We start from the raw sequence: 17,651 nt of genomic DNA, 5'->3' as shown, positions 1-17,651 counted from the left end.
GAGCACCTCTGACAGCAGACCTTCACAGGGAGCCCTGGTCATCTGATAGACTACAGGACAGTTCAGCTCAGCAACTAAAAACCCTGGACAGCTTTTCTATGGACGAATGCTCACTGAATCCATCAAAGCTTCAGGCAACAGTGGATGTGTGTATTCATATGCTTTTCTAAATCTGTTCCAAGCTGATGAACAGCCTAAATGGATTTTAAATTTCATAGCAAGCTTAGGCTACCACTTTGCATCTGCACTGGCTGCCATTCAGTCCAAGAATAATTTAATACTTTACTATGTGCTCCTGCTCAAAAGATAAAGCTGTGCTGGCCTTCAGAAAAGACAAAGCATTTACATTTTTAAAGCAGTTCACTTTTGAGCTGCCATCTCAGTATTAGCATTTTCAAAGTTTACCTCTCAGAGGGCTATGAAAATAAGACTAAAAGGTACTTCCCCTGAACACTAAAATCAGCCCTCCAGAGAAACCAGATGACAGGAACAGTACACAGATGACCTAAAGATATTTCCCTACATCACATCATCAGTTTACCAGACACTTTAATGCTAAACAATATCACTAATTCGAGGATAACTATTTACAGATCAGCTTTGTCAGTATCCCATTTAATTTGCTTGTTAGCAGAATTTATTTATTTAAGAGCAGAGGATGTGAATTATCAATACTGTGAAAATCCTCTTTTTAGCTACTCTCGGTGACTAGCTGTGCTTTTGGGTCAATTTTATCTATGTAGAGAGGATGAAGCTTATTAAGGTTAATTATTTCTGTATGGCTTGTATATGATGAAGGCATTTACTAATGAATGGTGGCTTCTTGGTAAAAACGCTGGCTTAGGGCATAGAGCTGAGATGTGAATTCAGCCTGCATAGTTGTGTGTCAGTCAGAAATGTTCCAATCACTGTCACTGGTCTTTAACATGGTGTTTGCAACTGGGCCTTGTCTGACTGAGTCCTATGGCTAAATCAATTCAATCTCCTTTCAATACCTCTTTTTTTTTTTCTTTTTTTTTTTTTTTTAATTTTAAAACAAGTACAGAAAAGATTCCATAAATTTAAACATGTTTTTTGTGGAGCAGATTTAAAAGGAGTGTTTGAGATATACTCACCAAAAAAAGCAAAGAAAGGTCTGGAGGAATGCCACATCCCCCAGCGCGTAACAGACTGCACAAAATCTAATAGCATCACAAGAAGATCCTCCTACATCTTATTCCCTACTTCTTTTTCTGCTACTGCTGGCCATCATCCCCAGCCAAATGTTCACATTCTTATTTCTTGGCCTGGCCACATGAACCAGCATGGACCAGCATCTCTTCAGCCTCTCTTGGCATCTGCTCTTGAAGGACTGCCATTTTTGCCCCTTTTGTTCCACGTGGCCCCAGCACTTGGGGTCTATGCTGAGAGAGGCCCCACTACCTTCACCAGCTGATCTCATTTTAGCCATGCCATCTGCCTGCCTCCCTCCTTGACCACTTTGAGCCCTATGGCATCAGCTCCTTTCCTCAGTCACACTGAATAACGCAGCATCCTCTCTTGGCTAGAGGCTGTGTTCTGACTCAATCCTTTCCACTCACGTTGTACTGTACAACTGAGAACAGTGGAAAGACACACAGTAATAATCACAGCAGGTTCGTAATGACATATCAGCACCAGAAAGGGCTTTGAATCAAGTGCCAGCACCAAGTGTTTGTAGCAGCTATACTGTAAGCTAGATCTGAGTGGGGAAAAAAAATAGCTGCAACAGTCATTTGCAGAAAGTGTGATCATTGCTTCTGTAAACACACAAACACACACACACACAATCTGGAAAAGAAGCACATAGCTGATTAAACTCAACTTTTGTTACATAGCTCCTCTTAGAACGGTGCAGTGACAGAAAGCTCTGAGGACTGCAGAAAGGGCTATACAGGCAGCCAAGCACTTCCTCACATTTTCCTTTACACGCATTCAATCTGCTTTATTGGCCAGGTCATTATACTATTCTAGATAGACATAAAAGGCACTTTCCTATTAAACTTCAGAACAAATGACATTTTCCATGTACTCAAGCTTCTACGCAATATCCTGCTAACTATAATCTTTCCTGGTTTGCCCTACAAATTGGTTGTGACAGCCATCCAACTTGTAGGCTGCAGTATAAATTGTTGTAGCTTAGCACTGAATTGTCTGGATGCACAAGGTAGCATGCAGATGAATGAGGTAAATCTCTGACTAATTTCACCAGAGGCCCTTGCTAGGAGCAATCTCCAGAATGAAGCAGCAGCACGGAATGGATCAGATGCAGGTGACAGAGGGACATAAGAACATTTGTACCTCTGGGAAGCTCATGTTTGGAACAACAGTTACAGAATCACAGAATCACAGAATTGTAGGGGTTGGAAGGGACCTCCAGAGATCATCGAGTCCAACCCCCCTGCCAAAGCAGGTTCCCTACAGCAGGTCGCACAGGTAGGCATCCAGGCAGGTCTTGAACATCTCCAGAGAAGGAGACTCCACCACCTCCCTGGGCAGCCTGTTCCAGTGCTCCGTCACCTCACTGTAAAGAAGTTCTTGCACATGTTTGTGCGGAACTTCCTATGCTGCAGTTTCCAGCCGTTTCCCCTTGTCCTGTCTCCACTCATCACTGAAAACAGTCCGGCCTTGCCATTCTGCCCCCCACACCTTAGATATTTATAGACCTGGATCAGGTCCCCTCTCAGTCTTCTTTTCTCAAGGCTGAACAGACCCAGATCACTCAGCCTTTCCTCATAGGAGAGATGCTCCAGGCCCTTCACCATCTTCGTGGCCCTCCGCTGGACTCTTTCCAAGAGATCCTTGTCTTTTTTGTACTGGGGAGCCCAGAACTGGACACAGTACTCCAGATGAGGTCTTACCAGGGCACAGTAGAGGGGAAGGATCACCTCCCTCGACCTGCTGGACACGCTCTTTTTAATGCACCCCAGTAAGCCATTGGCCTTTTTGGCCACAAGGGCACACTGCTGGCTCATGGCCAACCTGTCATCCACCAGGACACCCAGGTCCCTTTCCGCAGAGCTCCCCTCCAGCGGGTCATCCCCCAACCTGTACTGATGCATGGAATTATTCCTCCCCAGATGCAAGACTCTACACTTGCTTTTGTTAAACCTCATCCGGTTTTTTTCTGCCCAGCTCTCCAGCCTGTCCAGGTCTTGCTGAATGGCAACACAGCCTTCAGGCGTGTCAGCCAATCATCCCAACTTCGTATCATCAGCAAACTTGCTGAGGGTGGCCATTATCCCCTCATCAAGGTCATTGATGAAGATGTTGAACAAGACCGGACCCAGCACAGACCCCTGAGGAACACCGCTGGTTACAGGTCTCCAACCGGACTCTGCACCACCAACAACAACCCTCTGTGCTCTGTCAGTCAGCCAGTTCTCAACCCACCTCACTGTCCACTCATCTATCCCACACTTCCTCAGCTTTGTTATAAGGATGTCGTGGGGGACAGTATCAAATGCCTTGCTGAAATCAAGGTAGACTACATCCACTGCTCTCCCCCCATCCACCCAGCCAGAGACAACATCATAGAAGGCTACCAGATTGGTCAAGCACGACCTCCCCCTTGTGAACCCGTGCTGACTACTCCTGATAACCTCCTCTTCTTCCAGTTGTCCGGAGATGACATTCAATACATGCTGTTCCATCACCTTTCCAGGGACAGAGGTAAGGCTGACTGGCCTATAATTGCCTGGGTCTTCCTTCTTGCCTTTTTTGAAGACTGGGGTGACGTTGGCTATCTTCCAGTCTTCAGGCACCTCCCCCGTCCTCCAAGACTTCTCAAAGATGACAGAAAGCGGTTCAGCAATCACCTCTGCCAGCTCCCTCAGCACCCATGGATGAATCCCATCGGGTCCCATGGATTTGTGAACATTGGTGTTGCCTAGGCGCTCCTGGACCACCTCTTCCCTGACAGAAGGGAGGTCTTCCATTCCCCAGATCCTCTCACTAACCTCCAGGGTCTCAGATTCCTGAGGGGGAGCTTTTTCACTGAAAACAGAAGCAAAGAAGGCATTCAGTTTCTCCGCCTTCTCAGCATCCCCCGTTACCAGAACACCCCCGTCACTTAGCAGGGGAGCCACATTCTCCCTAGTCTTCCTTTTACTGTTAATGTACTTGAAAAAACCTTTTTTATTATCCTTTATCCCCTTTGCCAGATTCAATTCCAGGCAGGCTTTAGCCTTCCTTGTCGCATCCCTGCAGACCCTGACAACATTCCTGTATTCTTCCCAAGTAGTCAGACCCTTTTTCCACATTTCATGGGCCTTCTTCTTTCCTTTGAGTTTGTGCACGAGCTCCTTGCTCATCCACACAGATCTCCTGCCACCCTTTCCCGATTTCTTCCTCACAGGGACACACCGATCCTGAGCTTGGAAGAAGAGCTGCTTAAATGCCGACCAGTTCTCACAAGTTGAACTGGCAAAGCTGACTTCTGCTCCCCTTGAGAACTTTAGCCAATTGCTGTGTGTTGTAAAACTTTGAACATTTCAGTGCTTCAAGAAGAATGCAAATCTTGGTATCTCACTTGCCAGCGCTCCCAAGGAGAGCTCTGCCAGAAAGTCAGGTCCTTCCCACTGCACCAACAGCTCTTGATGAATGAAGAATGAACTGTGCAGCCAGTTTTATGTATGCTGCTTCTGCTGGGATAGGGCTCCTCTGTGAGAACAACAGAGGGAATAGGAATGAAACAGCTGCTGCAGAAAGGCATCTTGTGTTGAATTTTGCACACTCTGGGAAAAGTACAATGACACTTGATAAAAATTGCCATTTCTTTTGAACAATGCCTGAAAATCCAAGAAAAGATCCTAGGAAGAGAAGACCAAGGGCAACAAGGGATAGGCACAGTCCTGTTTTGGGAGAGGATGAATCAGAAGTTACACTCACATTATGCTTACTCCAAAACCCTTTGTGTGAATACATTTTTTCTGAAGCTGAACACAAAAGGTAATGCTGCACTGCTTCCATGACAATACCACTTTCAGCTTGGTCAATGCCTTAAGCAATGGGCAGTTGCCCTACTTGTTATTTAAGACATCCAGCAATCTTGTCTTTCTGCTCCAAAGTGAAAGTTGTCTGTGCTCATATAAGCCATAAAAAGCAGCCACTCTTTCCTTTGCTGGAGATAGGCACAAACAACTTCACGTATCCTGAAGTACCCAAAATGGAATAACATGACTTGAACGTGTCACAGACACAATGACTCACTCTGTCATTAGAAGTCATTATCACCAGCAACAATAACCTTGAAAAAGACGGGTTAAGGCTCATGCACCCCATGAAAAATACTAGCCAGCCAGCACAGTGTTGCTTGCACAAAGCCTTCAAACAATTGTACCCATGTAAGCAACAAGGTATGCTGAAAGCACATTAGATTTCAGCTAATTAAAGTCTGGTAAGAAGTAGGAGTAGCAAGTATGTTCTTGCAACAAGTTCTTTTGGAAGAAGGTTTATTTATTTATTTTTTTTCCTGATGACATAAAGCGACTGTGTTTTTGATGTGTGCATTTGTCAAACTGAAGCATTAGAATAGGCAGTTCATCACGCTTCCCTTACGAGACCAGACTTCGTGGTATAAACTGCTTTAGAATACTTACATAGCCATGCCCTAATAACACTGCACTTCATGACACTACCAATATTATTCAAATGAGGTGACAATAAAACAATATTTAAGCATGTATCTGATACACATTATGGATGCATGGTTACATCCATCTCACATAAAACTGGACAGCTTATGGGGAAATCCCTCTCCTCCCAAAAAAAAACAAACAACCAGCCATACTTGAGTAATAGTTTTGGAGCACTTTTTCCCAAGATAAAATCTCAGGCATCTGTCATCTATCTTGCTCCTATCAAGCTAAGGAGGCTGACAGTGTGAAAGAGAAAACCTACTGTAGCTTCCATTTCATTTGACCTGTAAAGACAATCTGCGTAACACTAGAGAATTCTAATGTTTCAGCAGAGTGACTATCAATTACAGACAGCCATAAGCAGCATTTTCTACTGGTCACACTGTGACATCTTTCACTTCAAATTTGAAATGAAAGAAATCCCATTATCCCCCAAATTTATCAAAGACTGAGTTATATTGAGGAACATACCTTTGAGATGTTACTAGAGCGGCTCACAGAATGCCCCAAAGCCTTCTCATTCTGAAAGAGGAAGAATAAGATTATTGCAAGAGTAAATCAGTTATGAGAGTATTTTAAAGCTGTTACTATAAACCAAGTATGGAGAACATGTTAGAGCTGTGACTTTTGGGGATGTTGCTTCTATCGGCATCAGTCTGATTTGACACATTTACTAAGCTGTTTTGTTTGCTTAACTACGTATTACACTGCTGAAAATCAAATAGGCAAGACAAGTACAAACTGAGAAATAGTAGAACAATGACTACTCTATCACTACTGCAAAGCCCTTTCCTCAGATGCCATCTGTCTTGGAAAGGATGTTTCTCAGTTCTGCCTCATTGACATCCAAAGGCAAACATCCAACCACTAAAACCAACAGCTCTTGCTTCAAGGAAACAGTGATATAAAGAAAAGTATCCCAGTGATGTCCTGAAACAATTCTGAATAACCACATGTACGTCATTTCAGGAAATGAAGCGGAGTTACCAAGCAACTTCCTATCTACCACAGAACTCAGAATTAAACTGGAAATATCACACAGGATGAAAACAGAAAAGCTGAAATTCCTGAAACTGAAATCAGTGATGAATGTATCTGCTACTTTTCAGTATGCAAACCCTGACTGATAAGGATGACAATCTTAACTACTACCAAAATAAACTGTAGGTTTCACCATGATGTTTCATCTTTTGCTGGTTCCTGCTTTCCGAACATCCATGTACCATAAATGCTACTAGACATAATTGTTCCACTGGTAAAACCTGGAAAGTTATCTGCAAAGGCTTGTTTGCTTTTCTGAATAAAATCCAATAAGAAACAAATCCTTCAAAAAACTATTTCAAACAGAGCACGTCTTAACATTTGGTTACATATCTATATCACTGCTTCTTTACATCTGTGAAGCTGGGAGACAAATTTGTTCGAGACTTAAACACCCGAAAAAGGGCATATTTACTACTTTTTCCTATGGGCTCCATGAAGCTCTTAGAAGTGCACCCTTCCATCCGGCATTCCAGCAGCCTAACAGAGATGCTTTGATAGCATCCTCTTCCAGTTCTCATTGGCACCAACTGATCAGACAGAACCTGAGAACAGAACTCCTGCATACATAACAAATGGGAACATAAGAGAAATAAAAATAATTAAAAAAAAAAAAAAAAGAATTGACTTTAAATTACTTCTAGATCAGCTCAGATATAATGCTTTTGGTTTTAGACTGTGGTTTGTTACAACTCAAGAGATATTCAGCTACCAAAACCCACATCAAGGCCACCCAGGCACTACACCCACACTTTGGGATCCCTGTGTTCCCAGACATTCCTTCCTTCAGCACACTCCTTGAGCAGCTTGAGAGCTCTGTGCTGAGAAAAGAGAAGGCAAGGAAAAATTTGAGCATATGCTCACAAAACCAGGCAGGCTCTTTCTCCTAACACAGTCATGGGCACTGCCTTGGTCGATGAATATAAATTGCACTTTCTCCTTTAAAAATTCAAGGAAGCAAATATGGTATTCGGAAATCATCTCTATGTAGGACTTTGAGTATCTAAAAGGCAGCGAAACAGTCTTTCAAAAGAACAGAGATGTAGCAAAGGAACCCCCACAGATTCTGACTGATGGCCAAATAAAAAATCAGCAAGATTGAGACCTGGAACAGCTAAATTACCTTCAACTTGAATGCCAGATTTGCATCCTACAAGGCTGAGTTTGATTTTAGAGACGACTATGAGCTTATATTACGTGGATACCAGTATTTCTGGAAGAGAAACAAACACCTAGAGACCCTCAAAGAATATGGGCATGATACTTCTGTGATGACTAACACTATACTGGGCTACTGCCAAAAAAAAAGCCTGGCCAAGAATCAACTCCAACTGTAAGGGAAGGATCCAGCTAATTTCATCAAAGACACTGTAACTATAGCAACAGGAAAAAGTTCATTGAAGCTACAGAATAGAGAAGAAAGAAAAAAGGGGGCAGGGACATGTTCTTAAGCTATGACGAAGAGAGAGCAACACAAGTTGGCAAGCACAGCAACCTGTCACTGCGGATGTGTTAGGTGTGGGGGAAGTGGGCTATGCTCTCCGGGCCTTGCAGGGATGTGTGGGAGGTAAACAAAGCTTGGCTCTGTGGGACAAGGGAAATGGTGGTGAGGAGAGAGACCTGCGGGCAAGGAGTCTGCCTGAAGTAGCACACAGCCCCACGCAGCTGGCAGTCCCAAATGCAGCCCTAGACATCAAAGACTTTCAGGTGAAATTCCTGAAGACAAAATTAAACAGAGTAGAGGTTCTTCACCTCATTAATTTAACGCTTCCCAGCACTGCTGTCTAGCTGAAGAAGATGCCTGTGAGGCAGCATGACTGAACTTATGCAGGTACCTGTGTTGAAAAGGATGTGCTAAAATTCAATAACTGAAGAGGCTGGAGAACAAGAGCTGTATTTACACAACACAGAGCAAATACACTCTCAGACACACCACAGAAACTAGTCTTCCTGCTCCCAGGGCTGTGATCTTATCTTGCTGGGTGCCAGCAGCGTGAGAGAGATAGATGCTTGTATCATCTTTGATGATCTGTTGTTGGGAATGTACCTATTTGAGGTTCCTGCCAGTACATGATTGTGAACAGCTGAATTTGTTATTGGAAGAGTGATCATTTCTAAACAGAAACTGCTCTTAGAAAATATTCTGTATATACAGAGAGAGCATGCACACATATTAAAGTATGTGTGATATTTCTAAATTACTCAGCCACATAAATGCTCTTACATTCCTATTCCTTTACCACATAAAACTGCTGAGTCCGTAAAGCCAACAGGAAATTGTCCAAGATTGGCCACATTCTTTCCTTGTAATGGCTACTTGAGCCATAGAAACACAAAATCATTAAAGGTTGGAAAAAAACACTGAGCTTATCTAGTCCAGCCATCAACCTATCCCCACCATACTCACTCACCATGTTCCTCAGTACCACATCTCCATGTTTCCCTCCCAGGATGCTGACTCAACCACCTCCCTGGGCAGCCAAACTAACAAACAGGAAGAGCATCAGCTCAGGCCCATGTTCAAGCAGCAACAACTGACACAATAGCCACTACTAGATCCAAAATAGATTTGCAATTACACACATACAGTTTTTTTTTCAGTTTGGTTGGCCTTTCCAACTATCAGGCAACTCCCACCACCTTGTTGAAATTGTTTCAGTCTTTGGTCACTTTGGACCCTATCTTTGCATGCCTTCTAATCAGAAACGTTCTTCTGAAACAGCAGCTCCGAGTCTCAGCTTACATGCAGGCTTTAAAATGTGGTGGGTAGAGAACAGACAAACAACTGAGTTGTATTGTGCAACAGCAATTTCCAGGTAACTGTGACCACTCAAGTAGCATCCTTGCTGAAAGCACTTATGCTTTTTTGCAAGCTTCTCTAAAGGACAAAAAAATATATTTTTAATCAATAAACCACAACAGAAACATCTCCAAGTGATATATGAAGGCTGCTCCAAAAGTAACACCTCCTATTTTATTATGTACACCCACAACATCAGAGGCAGATGTTGGTGATATGGCTGTAAAGACAAGTCACTGAATTCCTCCATGAGGAAAAAATGGCACTCACTGACATTCATTAACACTTGCTGAGTGTTTATGGAGACTGAACAGTGGATATGAGCACAGAAATGTGGTGGGTGTTGCATTTAAGCAGGGGTGACCATGACAGTGGGTCACTTCCATGGCTGCAGATTGTTATGAGTGTGGCATGCAGGTACTTATTCAAATTGCTGCATACATAATAGTGGTGGCTACGATGAGCGTTCGGTACCCGAGAATTTGCTCTATCAGATAGTGTTACTGTGCTCTTTGTGTCTGTTGTAGTTTCCATAGCAATAAATAGAAGGCATTATTTTCTGAGCACCCTACATGTTTCATGATGTCTAGTTGTGCAATTTAATCCCTTATACAAATAAAAATAATAAAAATCTATGCTTCAGAGAATAAAAACAATGTGGAAGACATTAAATAGACAGCACTTGATGGTGTTTCCAGTGCTGCAGTACATTAAGGATACTGTATTCTTTCTGCTCATTGAACTAGAAAAGAACTGCAAAGCCATAGAAGGAAAACTACTGGAATAGATGCATATGAATGGCAGACACAGTACAAACAAACAAAAGCTCACTTTTCATACTATATTCATCACCAGTACATTTATCATAGAATCTACTAGGTCATTCTACTAGGGACATCGAGTTGGGAGTGGAAAGGCAAAGACGCCATTACAGTACTTCCAGTACCCAACAAATACAGGTGCTCAGAGACTATTTCCAGTATGTTCTCACTGCACAGTAAGACGTATTCTGGTCCAATAATTACAGCTCTAAAAAAGCCCTCCTTCCTTCTTGCAAAAGCATTAGACTTTGCACTTCAATGGAAGGGTCAAGACAAATGCAACACTTGTCAGCATGGACCACACAATTACCACCACTTAAAGCAAGCATGGCTTTCCTTTAGCAAATCAGTTTTTCTGCATGGGATAATGGGAATCCTACCTTTCAAAATTCATTCTACTCAACTAGAATCACTGGGCAGGCACTTCAAAAAAAATAGTAATAATAATAATAAAAAAAAGCTTCTAAGTCAGCAGGGCTTAAGTTCCCCCCGTCATTCACTGCCAGCTGCTGCTCTAATGTCCTGTCAGATCCTGGCTTAGGGAAACAACATGGAAGGTAGGAGGGGGGAAATGATTTACAAAAAGGAAAACTGCTACCAGTTCCTACTGTAGCACACGTGTTTCTAAATTCTGGACGTAATTGCTTGCCAGTGCTTGAATCCCCCTCCCAATTTTCTTTCCCTATCCTTTGAATTTGCTCTCTACCATGATGACAGAGCACTCTTCTTCCTTCAGGAGCTGAATAGGTGCTCCCTGAAGAGCTCTCCAGCTCGCCTTCCCCACCTTACTGGCTCTCTTCCCTCCTGCTACCACTCCTGTTACCCTCACATAATGGCTCTCACCTCCTCAATTCAGAGATCTCCCAGTTGACACCTCCCTTTCACCCTCCCACTCACCTTAGCCTTCCATATTCAGAACTTCAAGTTACTTTATCCTTGCTTCCCTACCAAAAATACCCCTTTTCCACTAAATACAACAGCTCTGTAACTCTCACAGCCACGTGAACCCCAAATCACCAGTTCCTAGTGCCTGAGCCAAGGGTGCTGTCAATCCATTGACAGCAGTTCTGGTAGTCAGAAGTGCTCTCATGCACTCACAAAACAAAGGTAGTACACCACCCTGCCTCCAAACTCAGTGTTAACGCATCCTTACCAAGAGGGCACCCTGAACAAACATAACTTGCATGTCCCTGCCAGGATGGAAGGAAGAGAAAAATACCCTGGTGAAATGGTTGGATTTTGTTTCTGTATTACTCAGGATTGAGCTGCCACGTGTAGCTAAAAGTCAGTGCAGAGTGAAACTTGGTTCTTCCTGAGCCCCACCATGAGAGCACAAACGCTCGGCTGCTCTGCAGACATGCAGCAGCACACACCCAGGTATTGTTTCAGGTTTCATAACTGTGATCAGATTTCCGAACAACCTCTTCTCAGTGCTTATGCAAATCTTGTACTGCAATTCTATACCTGAAATGTAGGAAGTGAAAAGAACATATGCTTTTAGTTCGGGCAGGGAGGTTGTTATTGTTGACAGTATCAGTACGTGCACTTAATTATCCAGAGTGACTTGTATAAGGGGAAAAAATGGGAAATGGCTTTGTCGATTACTTTCTTTGTCTCTCAGCACCATTGGATTGTTAAAATACAAAGGTTCTGTCACTGACAGAACCCAGCATTTCATTATTTCAGCAGGAAACGCTATTTAGCATCATATCAAATGAATGCGGTCTGTATTCCTTTGGCAGTCAAGGGGCCTTATAGAAGAGCAATATACTAATGGTTATAAAGCCAGCACTTTGCAAATGTCTTGGATTTTATTCCTTTCAATGTTTTATCCACAAAATAACTCTATATATCATCACGGTTCATCAATGAGCACGCAGCTAGAAGAGTCAGGCAAGGACAGGTAAAGACATCTAATCAAAGAACAGTAACTACATCTGAGCCTTGCATCTCTGCTTGTTCATAGTATCTACCTCCAGACAGTACTGCTACTGAGCTGGGGCTGCCAGGCCTGCAAATGCAAGCTTTTCTTTCTGTATAAAACCATCTGCCTGGCACATTTCACTAACATTGCATCCATTTGCACACTTACATATTCATGTGCCATGTGCCCAATTTGTAACAAAAAGCAAACTGCAAAGACTTTGGCATCTAAGATGTTCTATGGAAGTTCTTATCTTGCTGTTGCCAGACAACCTAAAATGGATGCACACCTATGGCTGCAACACATAAAGATGAATCCTTTCCTTGGTGAACAAATTATATGAACTACAAAGGTCATTATTCAAAACCATACAACTTTCTTGGTAATGGAAGCAGCATGCATGAAGCTTACCTGTGTGAAAATGCCATTTCAAACCATTTTATGTGTTTAACAGCAGAAAGAAGGCTATGAACAAGTAAGCCAGCAATTATGAACAGATTAATAGGAATAACATTCTCTCTTTTGTAGAGTAAATGCATTTAATGCAACTGCTGGAATTCTCATGGTACACTACACATGTCAACATGCCAAAGCAATTGACTATTTTAAACATTCACAGATTAAAACTCCCTCTGGGCAACTGGTAATTTGGAATTTCTCAAGCTGCTAACAGACATCGGAAGCCTGCAGCCCAGATAACTCTCGGTGGAGCCGGACTTTCTCAGTGTCTACACAACTTGCACATTCAGCTGTCTACAGAAAGAACAGACTGCATGCCATCACATGTCCCTTGTACTTGGTTGCACAGTTTGCTAATCCTGTGGAATCTCCCGAAGTGACACTGGGAAAGCATTCAGTGTATTTTTAGTAACATTTAACATGATACCATCAAAGTAAAATGACAAAAAAGCTCTTGAAAGAGTACCAATAAGCATCAGCACTATTTAGCAATACCCACTCGCTGCATACCAGTGTGGTTTTGCCTCAGATTTCATCCTCCCATTTTTAACTGTGCAAATTGCAAATTATTCTGACGCACAGCATTTAAAACTCAGTATTAAACAACCACACAAATTTAGCTAAATGAGGAATCAGGTTCCAGATAACTCATTAAAGTTACACAGCCGAACCAGTTAGAGCAAGATCCTTGTAAAAACGTGAGCTGTGATGTTCTGGAGAGTTTTAAAACATTGTTCTTAACAAAAATAAACTGTAAGGTGAGAGAGTACACAAGGAGTAATATCTAAAAAAAAGCAATACATTCTGCTGTCCTTCCATAAGTAAACCAACCTAAGTGATGGAAAACACTGCTCTGAGAGGAAATACGTGTAAGCTAAGAGTGCAGCTGGTCTCATGTGGGTCTTTGACATGCATGCTATTAGGAAGCAACCCAGGAGCAGGCAGAGGAGAAGCCCTGGCAGCACACCATTCCTGAGCACCTCCCTTTGCCAGCAGTCCTGTCTGTGAAACAGTGACTCAAGCCACATCATTTCTTACTGTCAAATTCTCATTGGCACAGTGTTAAACACTGCAAAATCCCTAAACATTGGGGATTTAATATGCTCTAAATGTACTTACTCCTGTAGCCTAAAAATCTGTAGTCATTTACTTCAAAGCCATAGTCAGGGTGTTTCACTTTAAAGATCAACATGTTTACTAACTTTAAGGGAACTGAGATTGCTGAGTTCCCAAGAGTCACAAACAAACAAGTTTCAGAAACTGTGAAACTAAGAAATACTGCATTGTTCATCTGCAAAATATTTTGGCACTCAGTCATGCAAGGAATGCTTAGGATCTGTTACTTATAGGAGTAAATCCTGCTGGCTCTGGTTACCTTCCACCCATACAGCAGGCACAGGGGGGGTACAGCACTACACATCTGAGACAGCAAAGGGAAAAGAATGAAAAGGACAAAGGGAAAGCACTGAAGCAGAAATTTAACATGTTCTGTTTTTCTTTCCTGTATATCACTAATTAAGTGCATCCCTGATACAGGAGCAGAATTTAGCATTTATCTGTCCACCTAACAGCTGATGTGATCCAGTATACAGATATTGATCAGTGCAATATGCATACATCATGTTCCCACCTTCTCTACTGTGTCTGTCACAATAGCTTATGCTCACAAATGAAAATTGATTACAGAAATTTTTTTGAGGGAAGACAAGCATTCAGGATATTTAAATTCTTTAAATTTTTGATACTTTGCCTCCTCTTATACTAATCTCTTCTGAGTAGGAAAACAGGCTGAAAACAAAATCCTACAGATTTATGCTAGCTTAGGATGATAATTTTAACTTTTTATTTAAAAAAGTTACTAAAGGGAAAAAAAAAAAAAGATGGTATGGCCAAAGAGGATAATGGGAAAATCTTCCACAAAGACATGAAAAGCAAAATGATCAGCCCCATTCTGACAGGGGCATCTGTTTTAGTTCTGTATTCAGCAGTAGTGCTTCTTGAAAAGGAGACCTTACCAGATCTTTTCTGTCTTCAAAATATAACAGCAGACAACAATGCCAACAAAATGCCAACACAGAAAAGGATTGAGTGGAAATGAATACTGAAACAGTACAAAAGCCAAGGGTAAATCAATGGCTTTTGCATATGGTATCTAGAGAATAAATCCTGACTTTTTAGAAGTTGGGGGAATTCCACCAAGAAATCAATCACATCAGGAGATCAGCCTCTCAGGAGAACAGCAGATAGGGCAGAAATGCATAAATACAACATAGAGAAGCCTTTATACGCGGACAGTTGAAGCAGCACATCATTTATTTACTTTTTCTTCCAATCAAGTGAAGAAAATACATGTAGCTAAGCAAGGTACCTTCACAGCTGTGTCCCACATCTTCAGAAGAACACCCAGAAGCAGGAGAAGCAAGCCAGTTACTGCAGGCTAAGTCACTGACCTTGCTTGATCTTATCTACCATTATTTCCTGGAGGAAGCAATAAACCAGCTCTCTGTGTAGCTATTGCGGCCCCACTGTAGCCAACAAGAAATCCCAGTGGGTTCAGGGAGACTCAGACTGAGCACAACATACATCCTAATCCTAAAAAACTATTTCAGGAACTGCAACTCGTGTTAGGCACACTTTAGCAGATTGGGACCTAGAGAATTTATAAAAACACTGACTTGTCTTACAGCATGAGAAACAGAGAAAAAAAAGAAATTGCAATAAAAGCTTGCTACAAAAACACATTCCCCCTGCACATGGATATATATACCTTTGCTTGATGTTCAGCAGGGAGAAGTAGGAACCCCATGCAGGAAGACGGCACTGGGCAGTGCTAACACCAAGCAACATGCAGCCAATGGAGCTGTGCAAGCTGAATAAAGCAGGGATGAGCCCAGTGACCTGAGCACAGTAGGGCTGACAACATAATGGCCAGAAAACAGCAAGAAAAAGAATGATGTTTTAGGAACAGGTGGTGTGAACACTGAGCAAGGTGCTCAGAGCACCTCCAAGCACACTCCCGTTCAGGGCTGTCACATTCATCACTCTCATCCTAAAATTGTGTCAGATTACATTGGAAGAGCATCAGAGGCAATCAGAGGGGAGACTAACAAGACTTCCTGGCTGCGGAAGAGCCCTCCAAAGAGTACAGCTCTTCACCTGGCTGGGAACCTTTACAGCAGCCACAGTCTAACAGGAGGGCTGAAGTTTTTGTGTGCCTGAAGCTGAATGCCAGCAGCTGTACAAGAACTAAATTTATCACTGCAGTCCTGGGAACGCCTGCATTTTCTGCTAAAATAAAATCTCGGGGCCATTAGCCTATTGAAACAGAAGCTTTTCCACTTATCCGATGACACTCACTCATTTTCTTTCCTCAACTCTCATGCACCAGTTCCAGTAAAATCCTGCTTGGTTTTAGAAATTTTTACAGAAAGACATGCACATCAGCTGAAAAATACTGATATTATGTCAGTAGTGTTAAACAACTCACTTCACTGGGTTGCTCTGTCTCTCGCATTTATGCATATGAAACAGAAAATAAGCTGCAGCTGTCAGAACACTGCCTGACCTATTGGAGACTGCGCAGCATTCTTGCATGTGCTGACATGGCATTCTCTAAAGTTTGTTTCCCAAGGGGAAAGGTTTATAAATAAGTCCCATATTCACAGTAAATCTCCTGTCCTTCATTCCCTACAGCTTTGAGCTAGGGCAGTTTTTGTCACAGGAAATTGCATCAAAGGTTTCAGAAAAAGTGTATTAGCTTATTTTGACTTGCTTCTGTCAAACAGCTTTCAAAATTACCCCCACCAAAGCTGGATTTAAAAAACTCACTTCTCTTCTTCCCTTTGTTCATTGCTGTACATGTTCATTATCTGTGGAAATAATATTGCACAGCTATGAAATCTGTGGATGCTTCAGAAGATAACAGATTTTATCAAAAATACATTTTGTAGTTTTTAAAACTCACTTTTAAAAAACCTCAGAGAATTGCTACATGATTATGTATTTTCAGAAGGCATACAGAAATACCTGTAAAGCCAGACCTCTGGGGAGGCAACATTTTCTCTTAGGCTCTACACTTGTAATGGAGCTGATGAGAGGCTAAAATGATAGAAGAAAGAGCTCCCCATAGTCTCCGGAGTCCAGCAGAGAGGATTCACTCAAAGGGAAGGATCCTTGGATTGTATGATTTTATGCCCCAGGGATCACATTGACAGTGCTTGCTTATCCCATTACAACAAGGTTTTGATCCAGAAGTAGAACTTCTGCTTTTTTTTTTTCCTCTTTAAAACATCTATTTCTGATTCCTCTTACTTTTGAAAATGCAAAAGATAACATAGTGCAGCAGAATCTAAATTACAAAAGCAGCACTTTAAGAACACAATAAAGAAAAAAAGTAACACTTCTGAGGTTTCTTAATAACATCTGCTACTAGTACCTTGGAGGACAGAGTGCAGCATACTGAGAAGAGCATGTAAAAGTGGTAGAACCTCTCATAAGACAAATATACATTTAAGTAACACACTCAAATCATCACTGAAAATAAGGCTGTATCACAGGTCTGAAACTTCAGCACAAAATGAACATATTTCTTGTTTAACATCTTTCCTATAAACCACTATTGTCTATTCAAAGTGGATTACCTCAGTTGGTTAGTGCTCAACAGCATTAGGCAGCAGCTCAAAATAAGAAGTCAACACAAACTTAAGAAGGAAATGATGTGGCCACTTTGCAATTTACAGACACTTGCAGCATACACTGCTGATGTTCTACACCGGTATCCTGCAGTAGGCAAATGTGATCATCAATAGGCAGACGAGAAACCTGAGGTAAGCAGAAATTATATTGCCCTCAGAAATTCAGCCTTTCTTGTCCTACACTGACATGCAGAGATTCTCTCATATGGCTCAATACTGCACATGTTTTTGCACAATACTTTTATACAGGGTAAG

General features: G+C 42.0%; 1 protein-coding gene across 8 annotated transcripts in view; it reads right to left on the bottom strand.

Moving 5' to 3' along the window:
* Positions 1-17,651, bottom strand: part of MARCHF8 (membrane associated ring-CH-type finger 8) — an 84,891-nt gene that overhangs the window by 17,553 nt on the left and 49,687 nt on the right. For 7 of the 8 annotated variants that reach the window (XM_052678114.1, XM_052678118.1, XM_052678120.1 and 4 more), the window contains one exon: positions 6,129-6,179. The exons of the other annotated variant lie outside the window; for it this stretch is intronic. In XM_052678114.1, the coding sequence (XP_052534074.1) occupies positions 6,129-6,179 (51 nt within the window). The remainder of the gene's footprint in view (positions 1-6,128; positions 6,180-17,651) is intronic. 8 annotated transcript variants of the gene reach the window in all.

The sequence above is a fragment of the Tympanuchus pallidicinctus genome, unplaced genomic scaffold (genome assembly GCF_026119805.1).
Source record: "Tympanuchus pallidicinctus isolate F22 unplaced genomic scaffold, pur_lepc_1.0 scaffold16, whole genome shotgun sequence".
Taxonomy (NCBI): Eukaryota; Metazoa; Chordata; class Aves; order Galliformes; family Phasianidae; genus Tympanuchus; species Tympanuchus pallidicinctus.
Note: the sequence above shows the minus strand (reverse complement) of the source record. Positions and strands in the feature narration are given on the sequence as shown.